At 36.2% G+C, this 24,721-nt stretch overlaps 1 protein-coding gene across 3 annotated transcripts in view; it reads right to left on the bottom strand.

Annotated features, from left to right (window-relative positions):
* The window catches only part of LOC114660140 (matrin-3-like), a 62,881-nt gene that overhangs the window by 5,440 nt on the left and 32,720 nt on the right, over positions 1 to 24,721 (bottom strand). For 2 of the 3 annotated variants that reach the window (XM_028812637.2, XM_028812638.2), the window contains exons 12-18: positions 22,136 to 22,256; positions 21,931 to 21,953; positions 19,567 to 19,686; positions 17,132 to 17,260; positions 10,697 to 10,822; positions 9,525 to 9,655; positions 6,006 to 6,321 (exon numbers count right to left, since the gene is read on the bottom strand). In XM_028812637.2, the coding sequence (XP_028668470.1) occupies positions 6,006 to 6,321; positions 9,525 to 9,655; positions 10,697 to 10,822; positions 17,132 to 17,260; positions 19,567 to 19,686; positions 21,931 to 21,953; positions 22,136 to 22,256 (966 nt within the window). The remainder of the gene's footprint in view (positions 1 to 6,005; positions 6,322 to 9,524; positions 9,656 to 10,696; positions 10,823 to 17,131; positions 17,261 to 19,566; positions 19,687 to 21,930; positions 21,954 to 22,135; positions 22,257 to 24,721) is intronic. The other variant, XM_028812640.2, reaches the window with a different exon arrangement.

The following is a 24,721-nucleotide window of genomic DNA, read 5'->3' as shown; positions in this document are numbered from 1 at the left end:
AAGAAAAAGTGAAAGAGGAAGATAAAAAAATAATACAATGTTAACAGGGTAAACTGAGAGCTTTTGATTATTAGGGCTGCTGCGTGATTAATCAATGTAATTGACTGATCAAATAAATAAAATAATCCGGAAACCCACCACACACACCCATGTTGCGCACCGGCATGCTATGTCACCCTGCATTGTTTGAGTAGACTAATCATGGCAGCAGCTGCACCACATTCAGTGGAAGAAAGCTCCTCCAAACATCAGTAAAAGCCAAAAATCTGAGAAAAAGGTTGATTGTTTATTTTTTAAAAAACAGATGGTGTTCCAATGCAGCACCAGTTCAATACAAGGAAACCTGAAAAAGCATGCTGGAAGTATAGCACAGGACAACAATACCATAAGTAACCTACTTACACTTGCTTAGTCATTTGACAATAGTTTTTTTCAGTGTTGTGAGGCTGGTTAACTTGAGATGGTGATTACTGAGTAGGCTCCTATCAATTATGGAGAATCCACTGCATCCACTAAAGTGTCATCTCCAGACAGAGGAGCAGCTTCAGCGACAGACTGCTGTCACTGTCCTGCTCCACTGACAGACTGAGGAGATCGTTCCTCCCCCAAACAATGCGACTCTTCAGTTCCACCCTGGGGGGTAAACGTTAACATTAATCAAAGTTATTGTCTGTTTTTACCTGCATTTTTATTACTCTTTAATTTAATATTGTTTTTGTATCAGTATGCTGCTGCTGGAGTATGTAGGATTAATAAAGTATCTATCTATTAACATTGGGAGGAAAGTTATAGAACAGATAAATGGTCTGTTAAACGCATTTGCCGCCATTATCACTCACAAGTGCACTGAAGTAATGTTGCCGTAAAACAATGCACTTGGCTAGGTATATTTCTGGCAGAATCACATTCTTCACTGTTTTCCAGATAGTTATGCAAGGGATGGCACCTTGTAATTCTTTAAATGTTATCTTGTGGATCCAAAAAGAAAACCACCTATTACCAGTCAAAACCGAGTAGCAATGACATCCTATACAAACAAGGACAGCATTAAGTATTTTTTGGTATTCTCTTCAGTCACGGCTCAGGCCGACTCCAGAAGATTTTTTTTTTTTTTTAAATTTTTTATTTAAATCTAGCGTAGTTGACATAGTTGATCCAAACTGAAAGACACCTAGTCGCACATGGTGCCCCACCGAGAGTGGAGTTGCTGCTGGGAAGCTGTCTGTTTGGTGGAGAAACACCATTGTTACTGCAGTTTAGATCGCTAAATGTACAGACTGTACAGCTCAGCAAAATACCGTTTTTAATGTTAACAGGTATGAAAATAAGCACTTCTGAAATGAAATGGTTCTGGGCTCTTTCCACATTCTCTTGTATGTTGATGTGAATGGGGTGATGACTGATAAAGGATAACGTGAGAGTTATGCTGAATGCTGCTTATGAAGTGTTTGGAAGTGTTAAGGTTGTTTTCTACTTCTTCACTTCCCTTCCTATGTCTGAAGCATAATAATACTTTTTAACATAAGAACTGTTCAGAGTGAATTCATAAACCTCTTGCCCAGGATTTTGATTGATTGTTAATACTCATGTTAAACGTACAAGGTAACCTATTAATATATGTAGTGGGTTGCTTTTGAGAAAGGGAAAAATTCCTGATAAACACCAAGAATTTAAAATGAATATTTTTATATTTCATACTAGACATTAAGCCCGTTACAATAATGGGCGCTAGAACAGTCTATATTAAATGGCAAGGGACTGTCTATTGTCTACTGTCTAGGCGGAGTGGTGGCTCTGAGACTAAGGATCTGTGCTGGTATCCAGAAGGTTGCCGGTTCGAATCCCCGTCACTGCCAAAAGAGATCCTACTCTGCTGGGCCCTTGAGCAAGACCCTTAACCTGTAATTGCTCCAGGGGCGCTGTACAATGGCTGACCCTGCGCTCTGACCCCCAAGGGGTATGCGAAAACTAACAAATTTCTAATACGAGAAATCGTATAAGACGAAAAAAAAAAATTTTCTGTTACAGTAATACTGGATTGTATGTGGCTGTAATATGCGTCACTGTATTGTGTGCCTTTAATTTTCTCTCGCAGTAATACTGGTTTGTATTTCCGTAATATGCGTTTAATTTTCTGTCACAACAGTGGCCAATCAGCAGAGTCTCCCCAGCAACTAATGTAATGTGTAGCGTGCAGCTGATAATCGTGACCATGGCATCTCTCCAGCAAGTACTGTGCAGCTCTTTAGCAAGTATTTTAATCTGTGCTGACGTGCAGCCGATTATTGTATGTGTGGCATCTCCCCAGAAACGGATTTTATGTGCGCGAAAATAAATCTACTTTTAAAACTCATCCTATTGTAATATCATGAAAATTTGTATATTTAGGAAAACTCCTTCAACGACTGACACTTTACCGGGCCAAGCTTCTTTATCGCAAATCTGACATCCTCAGAGTGAACACTTGCACAACAACAAACACTAATCCCACCTCTTTGGGGAAGCTGGTCTCCGCATCTCAGTACCTGATTGGATTTTTCGTGCCTTACCTCATTTATCGAAATCCAATTGGATCGGCTGCGCGATATTTTATAGGTCCTGCCCTCTCTGTCTTGTGTTACGCATCAGGCGGCCTTTTTTTGGGGAAGCTGGTCTCCACGTCTCAGTACCCGATTGGATTTTTCGTGCCTTATGTTTTAGGTCTTGCCTCATTTACCAAAATCCGATTGGATCGGCCGCGCGATATTTTATAGGTCTCACCCTCTCTGTCTTGTGTGAAGCGTCAGGTGGCCTTTAAAGCATCTGCTTTGAAGCATTGCACTGTGCCCCGCGCATGCGCACTTCACCAGAAGACACACACACACGGACACATGGACGCACACAGGGATTTTATTAAAGAGGATGTGACACATATGATATGTGATTTTTGAGACACCACACACAATTCTAAATATACCTTTCACAAATGTATCTCCTCTCTCTTAGTAAAAAAAAAAAAAAACTTCCTCCTAAGGAACAATACTTGCACACCACTGGTTGAAGCAGCTCTGACAACAGTGTGCTCAACATGCTAAATAAAGACATGAGACCTCTGGCAATGGTGGAGGATGACGAATTCCAGGCTATGACTAAAACCTTCTGACCTGGCTATGTTCTCCCCAAACGCACCTGGCTTCAATAACATGATGGAAAAGAAACAGGAGAACACATTCCACAAAGTCAAACTTGCCCTCCCTTCTTCCTAGTGCAGTGTAGTCCAACAATGGATGCAAGGACAAGTACAGAGGCATATCTGGGCATTACCTTCCATTTCATTAATGACAACTGGGAGCTTTGCAGCTACAGTTTGATGACTATGCCTCTTGAAGAACAACATACTACTGAAAATATCCCAAACTGGATTGAAAGGGCAGCTGAAAAGTTTGGGATTCCTATAAACATGGCTGTGGTTCATGATAATGCTGCTAATGTGGTAGCAGCGCTTAGTGTTTTGGAAGAGACGCATGGGATATCTTCAATATGCTTTGCTGGCCACAATTTACAAATTGTAGTGAATCAAGCCTTGAAGAATCTCCGGATCACAAAAACAACTCAAGAGTGAACTCGCCAGCTCTAAGCTCAAAACCAAGCAAAACCATTTTGGCACCCCTGAACACAAACTAATTCAATATGTTACTGTTAGATGGGACAGCATATATTACATGATCAATCCACTTTTTGGAGCAGATCTGGCCAGTTACAACAGTTCTTTCAGACCCAGGAGTGACACAGAAAGGGAAGCATTTCCTAGCTGTTAAAGGTGGACCATGCTTGAGGAACTAGAACAAGATCTTAAAACTGTTCGAGTGTGCCGTTGTATATCTGACTGGTGAATCATATGCAACAATTTTTGCTTTACCTGCACTCATCAACGGACTCCTCAATTCCACATAGAATGCAACCTTAGATGCCACTCCTATGGGGACATTCCAGATGACGGTTTCACAAGGAATTATCAAAAGATGGGTGCTAGAGATGACCTATAGAGGTGATGCTGGAAACAAATGTAATTGCTGCTGCCCTTGAACCCAGATTTCGTAAATTCAATTTTTTTTAAATTTTCTTTCCAGAAAAAGAATTAAATGTTCAGTTGAAAGTGCGAGACCTTGCACTAGAAGCAAAGAAAGGAATGAGGGAAGAGGAAGCAGCAACAGTTCACCAATGAGATCAAAATCTCAGCTCATGCTAAGGAGAAGAGGCAAGTGTCTTTACTGGACTCACTAAGGCCTGACTAAGAACCACATGACAGTGAGCATGACGACGATGCACAAGAAAGCACAGTTAGCCAAATGGTGAGAAAGGAGTTTCTAACCTATTTTGGAGAACATCCTCTTCCCAAAAGTGAAAACCCACTCTAGTGGTGGAAAGATAATAAGGCAACATTTCCCACATTGGGTATTTTGGCAAAAATCACATGTATGTATCTGCCTCATCTACTGCTTCCGAATGGCTGTTTTTCCATTTTCCAAAAGCCTATTTTTTTTGGTCCGGTTTAAGTTGGATTGCTGACATGAAGTTAAGTCCATTATTAATCAAAAATATTTTTTGACTTAAATTTAATTGTTAACAATGCTTCTTGTTGGAGTTATTTTAGTTTTGATCCCGATCCCCCCCCCATTTCCTGATGTTTTCAAATTCTATATACCTGTAAAAATGTATTAATTAAATATTCACATACAGCACTGACATGCCTACTTGAATTATTTGGACAAAATTAAGCATCAGATTAATTAATAAAATAGTTGAACAATTAATCATTTACAAAATAATCGTCTGTGGCAGCCCTAGTGTACAGAGTAATGATCAGGTACCAATGAAACACCACTTTCAAGTCCTTTATTATTTTCAGAAGAACCAGTAATAATAAAACTAAAACATTATTTTCTATATGTTTCAAACTATAGCATCTGCTACAAGGTCATAAAGATATTAAGAGCCCTTATCTTTACAACCTGTTCTTATTGTTAAATTATTTCTTTACCTGGCAAGACAATCGAAATGTGGCATTAGAAATCTTAATTAAGCATGGGAGTTTCTGCTTAGGGTAATGTATGCCTCAGCAATTTATGCAGATCATCTTGAAGAAAAGGTGAAACTAGTACATAAAGGCTTAAAGCATTAGTGAAGAAAAATTCAAACCATCATATACATGTAAAAGTATAGGCAACAGATCAATTTTATGGGAAACAATTTGATGGTTTGCATTGTGGGATGCCAGAGTGCTACAGATGGGTGCAGGTAGTCAAGGATTGCCATACAGAATTAACTAAACTCCATCCCCAACTACAGTTGCAGCAAAAATATAATAGAAAATAAATATTATTTTAAATCAACGTCATAAAAAGGCAGATTGTGGAAGTGGTGCACAAAAATAGATCTGTAAAATACTGCAGAACTGCACAGCTTTTCTAGATCAGCACAATGATGAAATTACTGAGAAGTAAAACAAGCAACCATTCTTTAACATTTGAATGTTAGTTCTGGCTTGGAATAAAACTTTCTAAAGATTAATTTGAATTATATTCAAATAGTGACATTCGATCTCACAGCACCAAAGTCAATATCAGATTTTTTTGCACTATTATCTGAATTGTACAGATATTTGTTACGAGAGGCTGTTAAGACTTAGTGAAACTCACACAATTTGGGAATCTTGAGGCATCTTAATGGAACAACTAATTTTAAATTATACTAAACTATTTCCTAGCTCTCAGTCCAGAATTAGTTCCTGCCTGGTCTCATATGCTAGCTGGAATAGGCTGCAGCACCCCTGGCAACCCCGATCTTAGTTGAGCGGGTTGGAAAATGACATGACTAAACCATTTCAAAACTGAGATTGCATTGCAATTGTCAGATCTTAAAAGGTGTTAATTACAACTTTAATTGGTGTTGTCCAATGCAGAAACGTGGAAATAAAATTTTGTTTCAAATGAATTAGACATCTCAATTTAATTTAATTGGCTTACCTCATCAATATTACTAGTTTCCATACTTATGTTGCAGGAGTCATTTTCTTTTCTGAATTTCTCTTCAGTATCAATTGCTGGACATTCCAGGGATTGAATGGGCAGATCTTCAACCACTGCAGAAGTAGGTTCTTCTTTTATATCTTTTAACTTTTTAACAGCTGGACCTGCATCATCGTCACTACTTATTCCTTTTGGGGACCTTGTTAACTCATGAACTCTTTTCCCAGCTGGTTCTTTTGTTTTTGATTTTTCCTTCTGATTGTCTGCTCGAGAAGATACTTCATGATCAGGTGATGGTGAAGGTGGTTTCAAACTGCAAATTCAAGAGGAGAAGATGCTGATACACCTTTTGCAGGTATAAGAAAACATAGGTTATACATGCTGAGCATTACCACCACTACTGAATGGTATACAGCAGTAACTTATATTTAATCTTTGTACTGTATAAATATCTAACTGTAAAAACTCTTCCCTACTCAAATTATTATAACTACTGCACAGACTAAATTAGGGGAAGCAGTGAAAGCAGAGTATCATTACAAGATAGATGATACAACTACAATTGTAATACCGAGTATCTGTGGCATGAATCAACCAGTGTCACTAACTCTGTGCAGTCAGAAATGTTCCCCTTATTAAGAAACTATGCATGCTGTTACCTGGCATAATCCACAAAAATCATGGTCTCTGAAACCTGATAATAATCAAGCAACTTCAATTTAACATTTAATTTATGGTGCTTTTGCTTTGATCAACAACCTTAAAATGATAATCATATGATATGTCTGTGACAGACTACAGTATATCATATAAACCAGGAGAACAAGCAGCATGACAATGTAATAATTCCATTTCAACAGAAACAGACTGGGTGAGTTGTCAAAGTATTTCAATTTACTATGAAGAATCTTATATATAAAGCAGACTAACAATCTTGCTGTCTTGTATGTATGTTATCATCCAGTTGACGCTTGGGACGTTTCTTATGTGCTCCGTAAAAATAACCGACAGTTTTATCATGAAAAATCCGTAGTATTAATTTGTTTGTTGTTTAATATTTGTATTTGTTAACTATATTTTCATCTTGCATTATTCTTATTGTAACAATGTTGTAGTGGTAATAGAATTAAATCAGCTTAATAATAATGATATTAATTTAATTGACTTTTTTTCGTCATCATAAATTCTGTATGTAAAAACGTATTACTACACCACAAAACAAAAATTAATCTGTCAAATTGTGAATTTTTTTAATTATATTTTTCTCAAACAATTAAACAAAAAAACCCCCTTTATTTTCCTTCCGGACATCGCCAAGTATTTCAGCTAGATCATTTTTGCCATTTATAACTTAAGGTTCCAAGGTGTCATACATATAGACTGGAAATCATATATTGCAAATCAAATCTGTTTGGGTATTTGAAGAACATATCTTGAAACAGTAGTTAGTTTCATTAAATTTTAAAGTTTTTTTGTTTAACAATGTTCTATTATGTTTTAAACCCTCTTTCAATGCTATTATTTTAAACATCAGGACATCTCAGAATTATCTAGACTTAATTAGAGAAATTTAAGCTCAAGAGGCAAACAACATAATAGATTTTACTTTGCCCTTTATTTTTAAATAACCTAATATACTGTGCACAGTATGTAAGCATACAAATTAAAAGTATATGCCAACATGCAGAAGCCATGTATGACATACATCCAATGATTCAGTAGTTTGAAGGACCACCTTTAGCAGTAAGTTATCTCTTGGGGGAATTTTTGCATGCTCCTAACAACACTACTTCAGGGCTTATATATGACAGAATTCTTTGAATTTTTATACAGAATTTCTTCCATTGCATCTCAATGGGGTGAAGTTGTGTACTTTGACATTCAAAACCTTGTTTGACTCTTAAGTTATTCCACTGTAGATTTGCTTGTGTGCTTGAAATCACCTTCGTGTTACACAACTCAGCTTTGGCGAAGCTTTAGATGCAAGATAGATAACTTCATGTTTTCCTCAAGAATATTTTGACATAAAGAAAACTCAGGGAGGTGTCCTGTAGCTACAAAATAACCCCGAATCACTCATCCGTCACCATGGTTGACAGTTGGTATGAGGTTCTTGTGGAGATGGTCTTCATTAAACCTGGTATTTTGTGCAACAACAAAAAAGTCCATATTGGTCTCCTCCACGCAGAGAAAACAATAGTTTAGAAGGCTTGTAGTTCATTATGATGCAAGTTTGCAATCCTAAACAATGCCATCATGTTCTTTTTAGAGAGAAGCTTTTATCAGTGTACACTTTAAACAAAGACAGGCAAAGTCAATTAGAACATCTGCGAGAAACCTACAAATCCCTAGATGTGGCTTTTGTGATCTTTACAATTTTTTGGGAACACCATGCAATCTAAGTTTTTGGCAAATATGAAATCTCGGAAGACCGTCAATTGTCTTGAATGTTCCTCATTTCTAATTATACAACAGTTGACCTTATAACTTTTCCCAGAAATATAACCATGCTTCTCACAGGAAACTCCTGAGGATCTTTTGTTTTTGGCATGGTGTTGCCACAAACTTGAAGGATTTAAACAAAAAACTCTCAATGATTCTGCTTTCATACAGAGATGTTTTTACTTCCTGATCATTAACTAAACGAGTATACCTAGACCAGAGTCACACTACACAATTTAATACAGTGATTTTTAGGCATACCCTTTATTTACTGTATATAATCTTGGTGAGTTATGGATAGTCACAACACACATTTTGATCACCAATAATTTAGAGTGACATCCCCAGTCATTCAGTTATAGTGCTCTGTAATAAACCATAACAAAATGAAATGGTCGTAAAGTTGACTCATATGTTTGCCACATTACCACAGGCCAAAATTTTGGTTGAATTCACCATTTTGAAAAACATTCATGCAACACTGGTGCTGTTGGACAGGATGTTAATTGGCATTCAAAATGTAGTGAGCTCATGATATTTTGGAAATTTGAAACTGTGCTCAAAGTCATGTAGAGCAATGGCAGTATTAATCAGCTGCACCTAGCTCCAGCTACCTTCATAATGGACTTGAAAGCAAGGGTGGTGTAGATGGGACCAATTTGGGGCCACAAACTAGAGTGACTAGCAGATCGTTGGGAATGTGCCTGGAAAAATAGAGTACCTGCAGGAAATCTAAATAAGACATATGGTGAACATGTAAATTCCAAACAGATGGGTATGGATTCAAACCAAGCGACCTGGATCTGTAAGGTGGTAGCATTATACACTTTGTCTCAGTACTGTCCTGAAGCAAAACCTTTTATGCATCAAGTACAGATTTGTTTACATTTCTGCACTTTTCAATTAAAAAAAAAAAAAAAAAAAAAAAGACTATATACTGTACTTAATTTCTAGAATCACTGTATTGAAAAGTAAGCAGTCTGTTAAAAAGTGAATCAGAAATCATTCCAAGTATGTGAAACAGTAATAGCAGCAAAAGTAACAAACTGGAAAAACAATTAAGATTTAGCTTACCCCCTTGAAAGCCTCTTATACTTTCTGCACAAATTAACTTCCATCTTCCTACCATTTAACAGAGGTGGATTTGCAAGAAGCTCTTGTGACATTCGTAAAGCATCATCTGAAGTTTCCATCTCAATAAAAGCCTATTGAAAATAAGCAGAAAAAAAGATGCTTCAAAACTGAAAAAACTGAAGTAGTGACAAAAGCATATTGCACCACATATAATACAGGGTGAAAAACTCTAGTAAATTGTTGGAGTAAATAATTTTGATGATTACATTAGTGTTGGCTTGCAAAATTACTTCCTAAATCTTAAACTCTTAACAGGTATGAAATACCTTTGATTAAAAAAATGCTCTAGTCTAAAATATAATTTTTTTAAAAATACAATTTAATACAGAGCCCTAAAATTCAGGAGTCACTGGAGTCAACAGTTCATAAAAAATGAATAATTACAAACCAAACTACATACAAGACATATCACCCACTTACGAAAGGTAGATTATTCCTGAAAACCTCTTTGTAAGACGAAGGTTCGTAATGCAAACACAATTACCAAGAACTTTCATAGAAAAAAATGTTAATAATTCTCTGGCACCAAAACATTACCTACACAAAAATATGTGAAAATGAACAGAATTAATTTTAACATCATCATCAAAACAATTCATTAATACGATTTCCTTTCATTAAATACTATTTAATACAGCCATTTATACCCATGTTTATCACTTCACATTTCATACCCAGACTGGCCTAGTGTTCTCTCTTTGGCCTTTTCTTCTCCTTCAGTATTTTTTTTTTTAACACCATAATGCTCAAAATAATAGAAGATACTTGAGCACCACACAATAGGCTGATGTGAACGCAACATCAGCTGTGAGAATGACAGACTATGATTATGCGTGAACAATACATCCGGTGCTGATCCCTAGAGCAGGATACAGTGATATGTACTCTTGCGATTTTGATAATCCCCCAGACTCTGTCTTCGTAACCATACAGCTTCAATGCAGTTTATATTCTTATACTTGAATTTTAGTAAAGTTGATGCTTCTAATTTGTATTGTTAAAATGAAAATTCTGAATCAAAATGCTAATATTGCTCAAGATAATTTGTCATTTTGAAAATGTTTCTGGGAAATAAAGAAATCAGAACAACAAAATCTTGTAAATACCCATACCTCAAATCGATTCCTAAGTATGATATAGCATCTCACTTTCCCAAAAGGTTTGGCAAGCTTCAAGACAGCATTATCTGTATATCTTGTGAATGGAAGATGCTTCAGGTAAACTACTCGTTCAGTATTCTACAACAAAAACAAGAGAAGCTTGAATATTCAGATCTAACCCTAGAATAAGTATTAGTTTGCTTAAACGCACACTGAAGTCATTTTTTTGTTGTATGCAAATAAAAAACTTTAGAATTTAATCATATTACATAAACCAAAATTGAACATTGTGGCTTGGTTTGCCTTTAACAAGTTACTATAGCAAACTCACTGTATGACACTTATGGGAAGCTAACTGATGACTTCATTAATGTGGTTTATACAGAGTTATAACTAAGCTAAACTTTACTTTTAGATTAATCAGTGCCTCTGAATTGGCCCCAAATAAAAGTATTGATATATATGTAAATACAGTGATCCCTCGCTATATCGCGCTTCGCCTTTCGCGGCTTCACTCTATCGCAGATTTTATATGTAAGCATATTTAAATATATATCGCGGATTTTTTGCTGGTTCGCGGATTTCTGAGGACAATGGGTCTTTTAATTTCTGGTACATGCTTCCTCAGTTGGTTTGCCCAGTTGATTTCATACAAGGGATGCTATTGGCAGATGGCTGAGAAGCTACCCAACTTACTTTTCTCTTTCTCTCTCTTGCGCTTTCTATGATCCTGACGTAGGGGGTGTGAGCAGGGGGGCTGTTCGCACACCTAGAAGATACTGACGCTCGTCTAAAAATGCTGAAAGATTATCTTCACGTTGCTACCTTCTGTGCAGCTGCTTAGTGAAGCGACATGCTGCACAGTGCTTCGCATACTTAAAAGCTCAAAGGGCACGTATTGATTTTTGCATGTTTGTTTTTCTCTGTCTCGCTCTCTCTCTCTCTCTCTCTCCCCCTGCTCCTGACGGAGGGGGTGTGAGCTGCCGCCTTCAACAGCTTTGTGCCGCGGTGCTTCGCATACTTAAAAGCTAAACAGCCCTATTGATTTGTTTGCTAGAGATTGTTTTCTCTATCTATGTGACAGTCTGTGCTCCTGACACGCACTCCTTTGAAGAGGAAGATATGTTTGCATTCTTTTAATTGTGAGACAGAACTGTCATCTCTGTCTTGTCATGGAGCACAGTTTAAACTTTTGAAAAAGAGACAAATGTTTGTTTGCAGTGTTTGAATAACATTCCTGTCTCTCTACAACCTCCTGTGTTTCTGCGCAAATCTGTGACCCAAGCATGACAATATAAAAATAACCATATAAACATATGGTTTCTACTTCGCGGATTTTCTTATTTCGCGGGTGGCTCTGGAACGCAACCCCCGCGATGGAGGAGGGATTACTGTATGCCCAATGATAGGCTGGTCATGCCACATAATGCTGGACAAAGCTAGACTATATGGGTAATCCAGTTATATAAATATTATTGGAAGGTAACAAAAAAATGCAAAATGTTTGCTTCTGGGTTTCTGATCTTACAGCCCACTGAAGAAACTTTCAAAAAAAAAAAAAGCACTACTGACAAATATTTTTTTTACTTTGTCCTGATGCAATATTCCTCTATAATACAACAGGGAAATAAGTATTAAATGAGTCAACATTTTTCTCAGTAAATATATTTCTAATGGGGCTATTGATTTGAAATTTTCACCAGATGTTGGTAACAGCCCAAGTAATCCACACATACAAAGACATTAAGAAAAGGAGGTGCAAAAAGACATGGAAAGCCAAGAAACCAGCTGAAATCTGTCAGTATTCTGAAAGCAATCCTGCCCCCCATCAATGCAAATTAATATCAGCTGGTTTAGTTCCTAATTGATGGCCTATAAAAAGGTTTCTCATTACCAAGGTGTCACACAAGAAGCATCTCATGATGGGTAAAAGCAAAGAGCTCTCTCAAGACCTTTGCAGCCTTATTGTTGCAAAATATACTGATGGCAATGGTTACAGACGTACTTCTAAACTTCTGAATGTTCCAGTGAGCTCCGTTGAGGCCAAAAAGAACATCAATTCATCATAAACTGGCCATGACAAGGTGTTCCTCACAAGATTTCTGACAGAGGAGTCAAAAGAACAATCAGAAGACTTATCCAAGAGCCAAAGATCACTTGTGGAGAGCTTCAGAAAGACCTGGAATTAGCAGGTACAGTTATTTCAAAGAAAACAATAAGTAATGCACTCAACTGCCATGGCCTCTATGCACACTCACTGCGCAAGACTCCACTGCTGAAGAAAAAGCAAGCTGAAGCTCGTTTAAAGCTTGCTGCATAATATTTGGACAAGCCAATGAAATACTGGAGAATATAGCCTGGACAGATGTGACCAAAATTGAATTTTTTTTTAATTAATTTTATTGTAATCATTCCATACAAACAGATCAATTTATACAAAAAAGAACTGAAGACAAATCAAACCCCACCCTTGAGAAGGAGAGCATGGCCAAAGCAGAATTGCTTAGGGCTTTTTAATAGGGCAAAAATAAACAAAAGAAAGGAAAAAATATATATAGGTAAATAAAAAATGGAGAAGGGAAAGAAATGCGGAAATAATTATTTCTTCTTATTCTAAAATATTATTGATTAGTTCCTGCCAGGTTTTGAAAAAATTCTGTACAGATCCTCTAACTGAGAATTTGATTTTTTCCAATTTCAAATAATATAAAACATTGGTTTCCCACTGACTTATCAGAGGAGAGTTAGGATTCTTCCAATTTAACAAAATAAGTCTGCGTGCCAAGAGTGTAGTGAATGCAATCACCGTTTGCTTGTCCTTCTCCACTTCAAGTCCATCTGGAAGAACACCGAACACAGCGGTTAATGGGTTAGGAGGGATTGTGACACCAAAGCTGTCTGAAAGGCACTTAAAAATTTTGGTCCAAAATGATGTTAATTTGGTGCAGGCCCAAAACATGTGACCCAGTGAGGCAGGAGCTTGGTTGCAGCGTTCGCAGGTTGGATCTTGCCCTGGAAACATTTTGGACAGTTTTAAGAGAGACAGATGAGCTCAATATATAATTTTTAGTTGAATAATTCTATGCTTTGCGCATATGGAGCTCGAGTGAATTCTCTGCAATGCTACCTTCCACTCCTTTTCTGATATATTAAGAAATCTTTTTCCCAATGTCCTCTTGGATCTTTGAAAGGAAGGGAATCTAACAAGATTTTATATAATGCGGAAATGGTGTCTAATTCCTCGAAATTGAGCAGTATTTTTTCCAGCATGGTGGAGGGTACGAGATGAGGAAAATCGGGCAGTTTCTGTTTAACAAAGTTTCTAATTTGAAGATAGTGAAAGAAATGTGTAGCTGGGAGGTTGAATTTGGAATGTAATTGTTCAAAGGATGCAAAGATATTGTCTATATAAAGATCTCTGAGCAATTTAATCCCAAATCTTTTCCAGGTATTAAAAACTGGATATGTTTGCGAGGGTTGAAAGAGGTGGTTCTCTTGCAGAGGTGCCACAGATAAAAGATTTTCCATCTTAAAATGCTTTCTAAGTTGGTTCCATATTCTGAGTGAGTAAAGCACAATTGGGTTATTAGTACATTTGCGATAACTTGCATTTATTGGAGCGCACAGCAGGGAGTATAAAGAAGTACTACAGGATTTTACTTCTATTGCGGGCCAAGCCTGTGTATGTTCATTTTTTTGTGTCCAGGTTTTTATGGCTTGTATGTTTGCTGCCCAGTAATAAAACTGAAAATTAGGTAAAGCCATGCCACCTTCTGCCTGAGGTCTTTGTAGGGTCGCTCTTTGGATACGTGAGTGTTTTGAGCTCCAAATAAATGAGGTTGTAGTTGAATCTAATTGCTTAAAAAATGATTTATTGATATATATTGGAATGTTTTGAAATAAAAAAATAAGTTTAGGAAGGATATTCATCTTAACGTTAATTCTTCCAGCTAGAGTAAGATGAAGGGTTGACCATCTATGCAAGTCTTGCTTAATTTTTTCTATACAGATGGCAAAATTTTGTTGATAAAGAGCTTTATGTTTACTTATGATATTTACCCCTAGGTATTTAAACTGATCTGCTATGGTAAAAGGTAGGGTGTCCAATCTAATATTATATGCTTGTGAATTCACTGGAAAGAGTATACTTTTATTCAGATTAATTCTGAGACCAGATATCTTTTGAAATTCTGTAAGTGCTGTTAAAACTGCAGGCACAGTGTTTTCTGGGTCTGATATATATAAAACCATATCATCTGCATATAGAGAAATTTTCTGTTCCAGTCCTTCTCTGATAATCCCCTTTATCTGATAAGAATTTTGACAGTGAACCGCCAGTGGTTCAATGGCGATTGCAAACAGCAGTGGTGACAAGGGGCATCCTTATCTGGTGCCACGGTCTAGCTTAAAGTAGTCTGAACAAATGTTGTTAATACAAACTGAAGTCTCTGGATTGGTATACAGTAGTTTGATCCATGCACAAATATTCGGGCCAAACCCAAATTTCTCCAATGCAGTGAAAAGGTAGTTCCATTCAATCATATCAAATGCTTTTTCTGCATCTAATGATAGTAATATCTCTGGGGTGTTTGACTTTGCTGGTGAATATATTACATTAAACAGGCGTCGGAGATTGGAAGATAAGTGTCGGCCTTTAATAAATCCAGTTTGAGCCTGTGATATTACCGAGGGCAGTTTCTCCATCCTTCTAGCTATAATTTTTGAGAGGATCTTAACATCATTATCCAGGAGTGAAATTGGTCTGTATGATACACATTGTAACAAGTCCTTATTTTGTTTAGGAAAGACGTTATTGCATGCATCATGTTTGGAGGAGAAATGTCACTGCACATCACCCCAAAAACACCATACCAACAGTGAAGTTTGGAGGTTGGAACATCATGGTGTGGGGCAGTTTTTCAGCATATGGTACTGGCAGACTTCATATAATTGAAGGAAGGATGAATGGAGAAATGTACATGGACATTCTTGTTAAGAATCTGCTGCCATCTACCAGGATGCTGAAAATGAAACAAGGGTGGGCATTTCAACTAGACAATGATCCCAAACACACAGCCAAGGAAACTCTCAATTGGTTTCAGAGGAAGAACATAAAGCTGCTAGAATGGCCCACTCCAATTGAAAATCTATCAAAAGAACTGAAGATCAGAGTTCATAGAAGAGGCCCCCGGAACCTGTGTCTGTGTGGAAGAATGGGCCAAAATCACACCTAAGCAATGCACACGACTAGTTTCTCCATACAGAGGCTTTTCTACTAAGTATTAAATAAATTTCAATAAGCATGTTCAATACTTATTTCCTGTGTCATTCCACTATATTACACAATTTATGGATTTGTTTGTTTTGATTTCTTTGTATGTGTGGATTACTTGCGTTGTTACCAACATCTGGTGACACTTTCATGTCAATAGCCCCATTAGAAATACATTTACTGAGAAAAACATGCCACGTTCAATACTCCTTTTTTCCTGCTGTATCTACTTGGGATCTGCGCTCTTCCTAAAGGTTTGCAGATTCATTTGGTTAAAGACATCATAACATATACAATACCACTGAATCAGTCATTTGATTAAAAACTTTCCCAGCTGGCATCTGTTCTACTTTACAGACTCAGAAATGTGTTTTATGACTAAAGTGACAAAAATAAAACTCTTCAGGCAACTTCTAATGTGTTGACATTCAAATGTAAATTAAAGTTGTGGTATCACCAGTACTTTTTTTTGGAAGTAATTTATAATTAGTAAAAAATATTAACATGCATAATCCTGGAAAATGCAGAATGAAAAAAATTTTGAAATACTAAATAGGACGACAGAAAGTTTATTCTTATACATGAAAGCCTGTAACCATTAGAATCAAATAACATTCTCAGACTTAATCCAAATGAGGGTTGCAAGGGGCTGGGACACATCCTAGGCACCCTGGAAACAGCAGTGGACAGGTTATCAGTGCATCCTAGGGCACACTCATGCACAAACTGACCCTAACATCAACACAGGGTCAATTAATCTTCACAAATTAACCTGATCTGCAGGTCTTTGGAGATTTGGTAGAAATCTTGCACATGGAGAAATAGATTTTACAAAGTTTATTAATATTTACAGCTAGTTGGGTTATAACATTAAGCTGTTGAGAAATGTTAAAAACATTTTATATATTTTACAGCATAACTTTTTTATTCATAAGTCTAAGGCTACAAGGTAAGCAATTCCATTCAACCTCTATTATTACTATTTGTAGTCCTTTTTCCCCCCTCCACGGTCCACAAAGAAGAGGGAGGAAATAATCAGTTCTTCAATGGAGACAAAAAGAGTCTTTCAATTTCTGCCTCTCCTGAAAGTAATCTTGTGTAGAAACAGGTCAAAAAATACCAGGGATTGTTTAAAATAAATTGTACTTGTAAATAAAACACATTTTTCAACCTACCGCCAAAGTCTTGAATGATTTAGACAGATGGACGTTCACTTTTGTGCCGAAGACCACAGGTTCTTTTTTACTGTAGAAGTCCACCATTTTAATTGCATCTTCCTCCTTTGACAGTTCTATTAGTGCCTGCTTTTAAAATACAAACAGTTGTTTTGTGAATATGGGGGTGGGAACACGCCACACACTCTTCTGCATATTTCGCAGCTTTTTATTTGAAAACTGCTCATATTTTTTTATATATATTTAAAATTGTTTTTACAGATTGGTCAAACAAATTCAATTTCAATTTCCTTTCTCCATTTTCAACTATTAATGGTTTGTGCATGAGTATTCTTTTAAAGTTTAGCTGCCAGTTAATCCATCAATATCAATACCACTTCATTTAATTAGCTTTTGTAAATGTGTGGAAATGCAACTTTAAAATTGTCTTCACTGACATAATACAGTTTTTGTGGAATGTTGATTCATGATAGAAACGAAACCAGAAGCTGCACACTACCAGCTAGATACTGTCTGAAATCCCATCTCACAACATTTGCACTGTAATCAGAATTGTGAACCATTGGAATTGCACTACATGTGTAAGGATAATAGCAAACCCTGACTAAATGTGATAAAGCTGGAAAACTGTTATCACACAAGAAGTTTGTCTCAATACAATGGAAATACAGTAAACAATTTAAGTTATCATGTATGTACTTTACTATTCAGAATGTTATCAGAGAAGGTGTATTGTTGCAAAGGGTAAAGATTATCAACTTGGTAGCCCTACAGTAAACAGTGTTAAAGATACTAAGGGAGGGCTAATTAGGAGGAGACCTCTGTTTGAACCCTAATGCTGGATTTTTAGTAGATTTTTGTTTTGAACACCATATTTCAACACAAAGTTTAAATAAATACAGGATGAGTCAAAATTATGTTAACATTTGAATGGCAGAAACAATTTATTCACAAAAAACATACTTCATATGTACAAGATGATTTACAGGAATGTCTCAACCTGTTTGCCATCATGTTCAACAAATGTACCACATGTGGCACATACATTGTCCACAAAAATTGTATTTAAGTATATACATAGCAGTACCATTAGTGTAACATAATTTTGACTCACCCTGTATAACTGCACTTTGAACCAGAAATTGTGGTTGACATCATACTTATGTTGCTCAACATGAGGCAGTACGTTCTGAACAAGCAGGCAAGATAAGTGCTACGCTGTGAACAACCTATCAGTTGGTGATTTGGCTCAGACGAACAGAGAATCAGCTGGACAGACCAGACCAGAGAGGCCTAATAGGTAGTGATGGTTTGTGTCTGAGCAGAAGACTGCATTCCACGAGATTTGGAAATTTTCATCCACTTTGAGGAAGTACTGTATATATGAAGATAGTTGAAAGAAGTGGGTACATCAAGGGAAAAAAAAATCCTTCAAATGTTCCACTGCAGCAAAATTTGCAAATATCCACCATCACTGTTGACGTTACTTAATGCACAAGCATTTCCTCCTTTGTTGTTTGTTTTTTTTTTTTGCTTTGTTTGGAAGCCCATGGGGGCTAGCGCTGGGTACTCGCTATCTTATGGCTGAGCCATTTGAAGGGCGTCGGGGTGCTTCTCCATCAGAGAAAGTGATTATATTTAAAGAGATGGCATATAGAAAAGTATGCGGGGCACGGGAGTAAGGCGGCTTGGTCCTTAGTTATTAAGGATAGAAAAATCAGTTACTTGAGTATTTCACTACAACTGTCTATTTTAATAGCAATGAATAATAAAATGTAATAAAAACTAAAAGTAGAAGTAAAAAGTAAAATGTGATACAATGTAATAAAAACTAAATAAATTAAATTACATTAATGTTTCAACAAAAACAATATTATGAATTACTTTATCTTCTAATTTACATTCTATAAATGTTGCTTTTTGCATTTCTGTTCGCATATTCTTCAGATACTTTCCCTTTTGTTTATGGGACTATTCTCTTTGCTTTTAATTTTTATTATATGCAGCTCTTTGTTTCGACTTTCATTATCGGATCTTGCCCCTCTTTTTCTATCGCAATCTAAAATTCAACATTCTTGAATGGATAATTTCCTTTTTGGCCTTGCCATTATAACCGACTGTGATGAAGGGCGAATTAGCACTGAGAGTATCATGGGGTGGTACAGAGAGAGGATGTGTGCTATAGGTGTGTGTGTGTGTGTGTGTGTATGTGTGTGTGTAAGTTTGGCGAGGTCACATTTGACATTTGGGAATATCAAAGAGGTTCTAACAGTAAATTTATGCAAGTCTTCATTACAAGTCTGAATCTTTACATTCTGTGTATTAGAAATACACAAGAGAGACTAATTTATCATGACTTAAATTTTTCCATCAATACAGAAAGTTTAAATTGTAAGCTGTGGAACTCCACTCTAAATATTTTAAAGTATACCTACAACATTATCATGTAAAACAATGTAGTTTGTCACAGTTCCAAAAGGTTCAGCCAGCTGAAGAATCTCCTTCCCAATATTCTTTTTCTTCTCAAAGTCTGTAACAGCAACCACTCTTCCATTCTATAAATATAACAATTACAAAAACATGGGAACCACAAATATTTGTTTCAGAACATCAAAAAAAGTGCTTCTTATATTAATAAACTTTATTAATAAAGAACTAATGCATTCCAGAATCAAGATATAAACTTACTCAATGAGTAAGATGTGTGACTTTAGTATCACATTCAACATTGTGACAAAATGTTGGCATTCTACAATAAATTGTAACGCAGCGATTTTAACATTTTGTCATTGTGATGTTTTCAAAACTCAAGACATGAATGTGTTCAATGCAAAACATTGTGCATCCACAGCCTTATTAATGTGTGTCAGGTGTGCCATTTGCCGTTTCAAGTCTCAATACTATAAAACCGAGTATGACAGAAAACTTGAAAGAAATCTGGAAAGATTGTTACTGTACCTAAACAAATTGATTTTAAACAATCAAAGCCCTTCTACTGTATATTAATGGATGTTAATGAAGTAGAATTAAGCTTCCAGTATCACTCTAAACAAAAGGCTTAATCAGAGCAAAATAATAGGGCAACAGTTAGTGTTTTTACCCAACAACTCCTGGACCAGTGATCTATTATGTGATGTTTGCACATTCTCCAGATATCTGTTGAAAATATTTTTCTACATACTTACCAACTTCCCCCCCAAATTCCAAAAACATTTGTTGGGCAAGCCAGTGGCTATAAATTTACCTTAAATACACGAATGTTAGTGTATACCCTAATATGTCTTGTGATAAACTGGTATTCCATCCAGTGCGGATGCCAGTGTTGTGTCCAAATCGATAAAAATAACAAAATCTGAATAAACTTTCATTAAACAGAATTCAAAAATTAACATTTCAACTATTTGGCTGAATACTCTTTCTTAGAGGAGACTATGCTCTTCCAGTAATAAATAATGACTTCATTATATTTTTCTTTACTTCCCTGCTTGGGAGCAACTCACTGTGTGTCGGCGAGTTTTTCTCTAAAACTTTTCTTTTGGTGTTCACTTTAGGGATGTGTGGTGCTTCCTATGTCTTCCACTTTTCTAAAATTGATATAGTAGCCAAACATTTGCATGTTAAAAAAAGTGACAGAGACAGCATCATTAATATGTAAGAAAATATTTGTGTAGCGATGACATTTAAGAGTTGCTCATTCACTAGCTTTAAAAGATGTGCGATTTGTACTAGGTGGGGTGTAACAAATAAAATAAGCATAGCTAAACATAACAGTAGTGTAATATCTGCACATTTGAATGTCAAAAATATATATAAAAAACAGCCTTCAGTTAATCTGGTATATCAGAATTACTATGCAACTGTGAAGTGTTTTCTGAACAATATTTTTTTAAACCAAGGGGTAATATTTGGAAGACAATGTGCTGTAGTGGTTAAGGCTTTGGACTTTGAACTTCAAACCCTAAGGTTGCGGGTTCAAACCCTGCCACTGACACTGTGTGACCATGAGACACTTCACCTGCCTGTGCTCCAATTTGGAAAAAAAAAAAAAACAAAAGAAATGTAACCAATTGTATTTTAACCTGTCTCCTTGTAGGCTTTCCAGGAAACTAAAATAGAGATCCCTTTAGCTATCACTAAAGCTATCACTTTAGCTGTGAATAAATCTGAAGTTCCAAAAAAAAAAAAAAACAATTCTACATTTGCAGCCTTAATGTTTTAACCAGTGGGGTACAGTGGGGGGTGGGAGTGATCGGTTTTCAGTACTATGACCAGAGGCTGGAGGTCGATGGAGAAAAATGGACACGAGTCCAATGATAGTCGGCATAAGCATTTTTCAAATGTGATCAGAATTAAGTTAAATACAGTACAAGCTTAACTTTTACAATATATTGCTAAAAATATTTATTGATACTATACACACAAAGAAGAAATGAAGAATTATATAGTCTGCACAGTAGTTAAAAACAACCTTGAGAGCAACAAATTAGAATTAATCTTTAAAATGTATAGATAAATACATTTTAGTAAACATATAAGCAGACAACTATGTGTACAAAAAGTAGGACAAAACATATGGTATGCCTTTTCTTTTGAGAACAAATTCTTTAATTATGCCAACTACCTGACTAAAATGTGCAAACTCCACACAAAACATGGTCAGACTGGGAGTTGAATCCAGGCGTGAGGAAGCAACACAAACTACCACAATGAAGCACTACCTTCAAGGAACCATGTCTATTAGAAGTACTAAAATACATTTTTTATTTTACTTGGGAAGGCAGAAGATAAATTTGACTAACCTGCAACTGTCTTCTGTCATGATCTGAAAATTAAGCATAAACGATTATAGACAGCAAATTTAAACAAAATGAGCAATACACACATAGAAGTGCCAATGACTTTTTTGAATGGGTTCTAAGAAAGACTCTTGCGTAAGGATTATGTATTAAGAACAAAATTCTAAAACATACAAAATACACATTCCATATATATTACAGAACTTACTTCTAGAAAGAGAACCTGTTTTTGTCCCTGAATAAATTCCTGATATATCTGCATCTTCATCATCTCCAACCTCATCTAAAGTAACAAAATCTTCCATATCTTCAGGCTCAAGAAGTTCTTCCTACAAACAACGAATGAGTGCAAGATGTAAGATCACTGAAAAGCAAGGTTTTGACCTGTAGAAAAGTGATGATGGACGGTATATTTCAGGGCTGCAAATTTGTTTTTGCCAATGGCAGCTCACATAAGCATAAGGCAATAAACAACTCTAAACTGGCATATTATTCATGAGGGTAACTGACTGGTATCTCAGCAACCATTTTGTGCCCTAGTGCTACTGGGGCAGGTTCTGTATATAAAAATCCTGAAATTAATAAGCACATTAGAAAACTGAATAATGATAGAAGCTGGCATTAGCTTAAGTTGCTGATACAGTTCCATTAAAATACTCCTATACAGAAGCTTCAGGATAATTTAGGTGAAGTATAGATATGCAGCAGGGAAAATAAGTATTGAATGCGTCAATATTTTTCTCAGTAAATATATTTCTAATCGGGCTACTGACATGAAATGTACACCAGGTATCGGTAACAAACCGTTATCCACACATACAAAGAAATCAAAGCAAACAAGTCCATAAATTAAGTTGTGCAATAGTGGAATGACACAGGGAATATGTTTTGAACACGCTTACTGAAATTTATTTAATACTTAGTATAAAAGCCTTTGTTGGTAATGACAGCTTCAAGACGCCTCCTGTATGGAGAAACTAGTTGCATGCATTGCTCAGGTGTGATTTTGGCCCATTCTTCCATACAAACTGTCTTCAAATCTTGAAGGTTCTGGGGGCCTCTTCTAAGAACTCTGATCTTCAGTTCTTTCCATAAATTTTCAATGGTTTTCAAGTTGGGTGATTGACTAGGCCATTGCAGCAGCTTTATTTTCTTCCTCTCAAACCAAATGACATTTTCCTTGGCTGTGTGTTTGGGATCATTGTCTTGCTGAAATGTCCACCCTCGTTTCATCTTCAGCATCCTGGTAGATGTACCAGAACATTCATGATAAGAATCTGCTGCCATTTCTCCATTCACCTTTCCTTCAATTATATGAAGTCTGCCAGTATTTTGGGGTGATGTGCAGTGTCATTTGTCCTCCAAACATGGTGTATGCAAGGATATCCAAAGAGTTACATTTTGGTCACATCTGACCAGACTATATTCTCCCAGTATTTCATTGGCTTGTCCAAATGTTGTGCAGCAAACTTTAAACAAGCTTCAACATGATTTTTCTTCATGCAATGGAGTCTTACTAGGCGAGCGTGCATACAGGCCACGGCCATTGAGTGCATCACTTATTGTTTTCTTTGAAACAACTGTACCTGCTAATTCCAGGTCTTTCTGAAGCTCTCTGTGAGTAGTCCTTGGCTCTTGGACAACTCTGATTATTCTTTTGACTCCTCTGTCAGAAACCTTAAGGGGAGCACTTGGTTGTGGGTGGTTTATGGTGAAATGTTCTTTCCACTTCTGGAATATGGCCCAACAATGCTCACTGGAACATTCAGAAGTTTAGAAACCAATGCCATCAGTATGTTTTGGTTTTGCAACAATAAGGCTGCGAAGGTCTTGAGTGAGCGCTTTGCTTTTACCCATCATGAGATGCTTCTTGTGTGACACCTTGATAATAAGAAACCTTTTTATAGGCCATCATTTAGGACTAAACCAGCTGATAATTTGTACTGATAGGGGGCAGGATTGCTTTCTAAATACTAACAGATTTCAGCTGGCTTCTTGGCTTTCCATGCCTTTTTGTACCTCCTTTTCTACATGCGTTTAATACTTTTTCCCCTGTGTCATTCCACTTTATTACACATTTTATGGACTTGTATTTACTGGGGAAAACATTGACGTGTTAAATACTTATTTTTCCCGCTCTATAATTATATACTCTATGTTCATATGAGAGGGGAGTCTGAGATACAGATAAATTGATTGAATTAAACTTAACAGAAATATGAACTACACACATTGCCTTTTGAAATGCATCTATGAACTCTCAGCGTATTAATTTTTGTAAGAATATGATGAACGGAACTTCCCTCTCCATGCCGATTCCTATTTTCATGGAATAGTACCCCATCTTATCTCATCCCAAATTCAATAAATACATTTTACAGCAGGCACTGATGTTAAATTAATTAACAAATTTAAAGTTAAAACTGTTATTGAATCCAGCCCTAATTTTATGTACTAGCAGTAAGTTTTGTGATTTATTGCTTAATATTCTACGTTTTAAGAATACTTGCAATGTGTCTGGGCTTGTAAATGAAAGCATGTGGTTTACCAAAAAGCTGTTAAGATTAAAATTCTGAAATTTAATTCACTTAACATGCTTGGTTAGGATCTGCTATTCTTTACAACAACCAAAAAGAAAGAAAAAAAAACTTTAAAAAAAATCGCTCAATTTATATACCTTTTATATTTTATACAAAATATTTCATATTTGTTTCATTTCCTTCATCAAACTCCTTAAAACTCTCCGAACAACAAAAAAAAAAAATCGGTACTTCTATGAGAATGTAGGCCTCTA

This window comes from Erpetoichthys calabaricus, chromosome 11 (assembly GCF_900747795.2).
Source record: "Erpetoichthys calabaricus chromosome 11, fErpCal1.3, whole genome shotgun sequence".
Lineage (NCBI taxonomy): Eukaryota > Metazoa > Chordata > Cladistia > Polypteriformes > Polypteridae > Erpetoichthys > Erpetoichthys calabaricus.
The sequence above is the reverse complement of the archived record's forward strand: the minus strand, read 5'-3'. Positions and strand labels throughout refer to the sequence as shown.